This window comes from Setaria italica, chromosome IX (genome assembly GCF_000263155.2).
Source record: "Setaria italica strain Yugu1 chromosome IX, Setaria_italica_v2.0, whole genome shotgun sequence".
Lineage (NCBI taxonomy): Eukaryota > Viridiplantae > Streptophyta > Magnoliopsida > Poales > Poaceae > Setaria > Setaria italica.
Window position 1 is genome coordinate 15,260,918 of NC_028458.1, and position 5,076 is coordinate 15,265,993.

General features: G+C 51.3%; 2 protein-coding genes across 2 annotated transcripts; both read left to right on the forward strand.

Annotated features, from left to right (window-relative positions):
• Positions 1 to 2,271: 2,271 nt before the first annotated feature.
• Positions 2,272 to 2,841, forward strand: LOC101774201 (putative ripening-related protein 7). Its single transcript, XM_004986415.1, has one exon. It carries the CDS (start codon positions 2,272 to 2,274, stop codon positions 2,839 to 2,841), a length of 570 nt encoding a protein of 189 aa, XP_004986472.1.
• A 1,294-nt stretch (positions 2,842 to 4,135) lies between these two features.
• Positions 4,136 to 4,588, forward strand: LOC101774604 (putative ripening-related protein 6). The gene has a single exon (XM_004986416.1). It carries the CDS (start codon positions 4,136 to 4,138, stop codon positions 4,586 to 4,588), a length of 453 nt encoding a protein of 150 aa, XP_004986473.1.
• Positions 4,589 to 5,076: the final 488 nt, after the last annotated feature.

Consider the following 5,076-nt stretch of genomic DNA (forward strand, 5'->3'; position numbering starts at 1 on the left):
AAAACAATTCGACTCTCGTTTTATTTTGTTGGGTCATCTTCAGAAACAGCAGCTGCATCTATTGGAGTAGGTAAAGCATCAGCTCGGAGTCTGGAAGCAGAAAATAAACATATATACAGATCACATATGAAACAGTAATTCCTTGTGAACTCGCAATCATGTCCATTTCGAGTGTTCCAAGATAGTTCTATTTCTCTTCCAGTCGCCTCTTACAATATTTGGGAGGGACAATATTTCTGCATTGAAAAGAGATTGCAGGGCATGGAAATGTTCGAATGGATGTCTTTAAAAAAAAAGAAATGTTCGAATGGATAAAAAAAACATCATAGAGCCTTATGGTAAACCAGAACAGTGCTTAAGGACGATCCCATGACACCAGCACGTGTACCTCTCGTGCGACTCTCATCCCATGGAAGAGTTCTAAACATTTCATTAACTAAGTTCGTTACTAGTAAAAAGGTGGCCTTATAGTGTTTCTTTCTCCTGCAAGTAAACAAGAAATACGTTTCAAAAAACAAATACACCATGTGTCAAGAACAAATCATTTCTACAAAATTGGAAGCAATTGCCTCGTTCAGCTGCTTATGTTTCCTTTGCAATTGCAATAGTTGAGCTGGTCCTCGTAGCAGCATAATAGCCATGATTGATGATCTTGTTGAATTAACAGTGTGGCACTGGTACCCGCGCTCGTAGATGCTGCACATCGGTGTGTTGGTTAATCCAAACCGCCGAACACCTGGTGGGCGGCGAAGTGAAGACCTGGACGTTGATGAACCCTTGACAATCAAGAAGACGACTTGTTCGCAACAGACATGGATCGGCTTCCCCAGCGGTGTAGCGTGGAGTCTAGCTCGTGGCCTCAGCCTCCACACTCCACCGCCGCCATCCACGTCCGCGAGCGCGCTGTTGCCGTTCCGGCTCGCATTGGCCACCCTCTCGTCACTGCTGTGGATCGAAGTCGTCCTCGGCGCCCGGAGCGCTCTCTCTCTCAGTGGCGCCGCCGCAGCCCTCCCAGAAGCCAGGCTCATGCGAAGCGCCAGCGGACAAAAGTGGGCACAGACCGGGCTCGGTTTGGGCACAGGTAAAGGCTGGGCCCAGGCAAGATCCAAGACGAAATTAATTAAATTTAATTACTTGATTGCTTTAAGAATTGTGCAATTTTCATGGAAGGGACCAGTGGAGCAAAACTCAAAAATCATAGGAATGAATGACCATCGGTTTTCGATCTGTGAACATCCATGTAAATCTCAAGATACATCGAGTTTGCAATTTTTTTTAGAGAAAACGTTTTGCTTCTAGTGAAATGAAAACGGGAAATAAATAAAATTCTCTCATTCATACTAGCCGCACAATATGGTATGGCCCGCTTGTAAGCTTACTTACTTTCAACGGGATGTTGCATGATATATTCTCTCATTCATACTAGCCGCACAATTTGCATGACCACCCCCTGCGCGCCGTTAGCTCCCTCCAGATTTTGGGGCAAAATCTACAATTTGAAATAAGGTTTTAGGTTGTATATCCCAGTTTTTTGTATTATGTCTTTTTTCTCATACAAGTTTTGTCTTATGTCTTAGTTTAACAAGCGTTTTGGAGAGCAAAAGTTTGTGCTGTACATTTAGACTTGGTAACTTCGAATTGTCAGCCCAAAATAAAGCTTACTTGTCAACGGAAACTTTTGGACCCCTTGCAGTTGCAGCTTCCAAAGAAGGCGGCTCTTGTTCCTGCCCAGGTATTACCGCGCCCCTGTGGCTAGCTACCACCGTGAGTCTTTGGTAAGACCACAGCTTCATAGCAAAACCCGTCCGTTCAAGCCCAGCCCACGCCTCACGTCCGGCTCGACGAGCGAGCAAGCGTGTGCGTGACATCCTGCTATCCCTTTCTTAACTTCTCAACAAGTGCAGCATGATTCCATTTTATAAGTGATCTTCTCAACTTCTAAGGTAATTTTATTTCAAATGTAACTACCACCATGTACATTGGTCTTGGGATTTAAATTTTTTTAGAACACCTTGAGATTTAATAATTAACTAATTGATTTATTATAGGCCACCGAGGCCCATTAATCTAACAGCTCTGTCACGATGCGATTGTACCCAGATGGAGACATGAACCTCGTATCGAGTATCGACCTCTCCGTTCGAGAATTCCACAAGACCGCCTCAAATCTCACTTGCTAATCCAACAAAAAAGCACACGGGGGCCAACACGTACGCGTCGTCGTGCACCCCTTGCAGCCTATATATATATAAACCCGTCCACCTCGAACCAATGGGCGGGCCAGTGCACCTCGCCAAGAAGCTCAAGCGAGCACCCACCTGGAGCGTGACAATGGCGGACGCGAAGATTATGGTGGTGCTCGTCGTGGCCCTTGCTCTGCTCCAGGTCTCATGCGCCGCTGACCGTGCGACGACGCCGACGCCGCCGCGGCCGACTTCGTCGACGACCAGCCGGCCGGCGGGGCTGCGCCACAAGAAGGCGCCCCACCACCACTCGGGCGGCCACCACGGCGGCGGCACCCCGGCCGTGATGACGGCGAACGGGTTCAGGCGCGGCGAGAGCGGCGGCGGGCCGTCAGCGTGCGACGGCCACTTCCACAGCGACGGCGAGCTGATCGTGGCGCTGTCCACGGAGTGGTTCGCGCGCGGGCGCCGGTGCCACAGGAGGATCCGCATCACGAGCGCGCGCCACGGGCGCACCGTGGAGGCGCGGGTCGTGGACGAGTGCGACTCCCGCCGCGGGTGCCGCCACAACATCGTCGACTCGTCGCCGGCGGTGTGGAGGGCGCTCGGGCTCGACACCGACGTCGGCGAGGTGCACGTCACGTGGTCCGACGCCTGAGCTAAGCTAGCACGTGTTCGGGAAGACTGGCCGCGCGCCAGCGCAGTGTCGGCATTCCGTTCGATCAGCACTGCCTCAGCTCGGTCGACATGTGGCCAAACAAAAATTGGCTATATTCCATTGGGCCTCTTTTGAAAGGAAAACAGGGCAGGGTCTCAAATAAAAAAGAATTGCCAGGAGCTCTACCAAATGCTACCTTCATTTATAAATACTCCCTCCATTCCAAAAATAATACCATTATGTGATTTAAATTTTGTGCCAAAATAAATACCCCATCTGTTTCAAAAACAATGCCATTATGGGATTCAAATTTTTGTCCAAGAAAGAATGATATCCAGAAATTCAAATCTCGTGCACGCATAATCTGGTGGGCTAGATTAAATGGAAACAGATTCCCTCCACCTTCTCCATCTTTTATATGCAAACTCAACTCACACTCACTTAAGGCATATGTGTCTTTTTCATTTACCCCTAACTTGTCTGATTCAGGATATCATTCTTTTTGAGGCGGAGGGACTACATGGTGTTTTTGACAAGGTAGTTCAAAATTCAACTCGTACAATTTTCCTCAAATATCTTTTTCATTTGGGATCCTGATTCCTGATAACTTTCCACTTAATTAAGTAGACACATGCGTTCTTCCAGGAACATCTGTGCAAAAACAAGCCACTGGCGCCGTTGTAAACTACGGAGGGCCAGGTCAAATTCCTGTACCAAAAACGACAATTCCGTAGAGTTGGCATGGAAATGAACACCATTCCTCATGGTCCGAAGGGACTATAGATCTGATAAACACCTGTGTCAACTGTCAAGGCCTCTAGTGGGCATCGAACTCTTGTTTGTTTTAGAGAGACGTCATAGTTTAGCCGTTTTGGACGTGATAGCTTCGATGATCAGCCAATGGATCGACAGTGCTGAAGAACATCCACTGAAACATCTGCTTCATCTGGGACCTTCCAGCTCCAGCTTCCAAAAACACGGGGGCTTATTCTTGCTCAGGTATATTACCGCGCGCGGATGGTAACATCGCAGCTGACACCGTCACCGTCACGTATACAAAGCCACAAAGGCTTAGCATCGCTGTTACTTCTCCAATGCAGTTTGTCTCGGATGGATCCACTGAACTCATACCGAGCTCACCGATCACAAGAACATCCACAGGCCGGCTAGGCTCGCACGTGCTGTCGTGAAACCCCGGTAGCGCGCCTATATAATAAGCCCCTCGAGCCAATGGCCAATGCATCCCAATTCCCAAAGCACCTCAAGCGAGAGCTCAGTTTTCGGGCTCTTGGCAATGGCGAACGCTAGAGTTGTTGCGCTCTTCGCAGTCCTTGCTCTGCTTCAGATCACTTGCACCGTTGCCCGGCGGCACGGCAAGCCGGGCGGCTACCACCACCAGGGCACGCTGGCGTCGTCGCGCGACGGATACCCCGCGGTGATGACGGTGAACGGATTCCAGCGCGGCGAGGAGGGCGGCCCGTCGGAGTGCGACGGCCACTTCCACAGCGACGGCGACCTGATCGTGGCGCTGTCCACGGGGTGGTTCGCGGGCGGGCACCGGTGCCACAGGGCGATCCGCATCACGAGCGCGCGCACCGGGCGCTCCGTGGAGGCCCGGGTGGTGGACGAGTGCGACTCCCGCCGCGGGTGCCGCGACAACGTCGTGGACTCGTCGGCCGCCGTGTGGAAGGCGCTCGGGCTGGACACCGACGCCGGCGAGGTCCCCGTCACGTGGTCCGATGCCTGAACGCGTTCACTAGCAGAGTCGCCGCCGGGCAAAGGGCAAACTGGAAATCGACGCCGGCATGCAGTTGTGGTGTGTGCTAGTAGCTACTGTAGTTGCTATTAGTGGTCTGCTATTATGTTTTCGGCTTGATGGAGAGGTAGAACAATTTACCTTATTTCTTCCAAAAAATAGAGGTAACGGTCAATCAGGTGCGAAATCTTCGAGTCCATTAAACCTAAATGGTTTAATAGTCCATGCCACGCTCCCAGCACCCGGCAGCAGCATCGAGCTTCGCCAAGTCTACGCGCCTTCTGGGCAAGAACAAACGGGCGCTGCTTCATCTGTCTAGCCCCCGACCACCGCGCCGCGTCTTGTCGGGACCCCGTCCGTTGCTTCATCTGCCACCGCTTCGGCCACCGTGCAAGATCCTGCTCCAACAACCACAACAACAACTACAGCCTGCCTCCTGCTCGCCAAAAAGCAGCGCCACGCGGCAACAGAGCTCCACC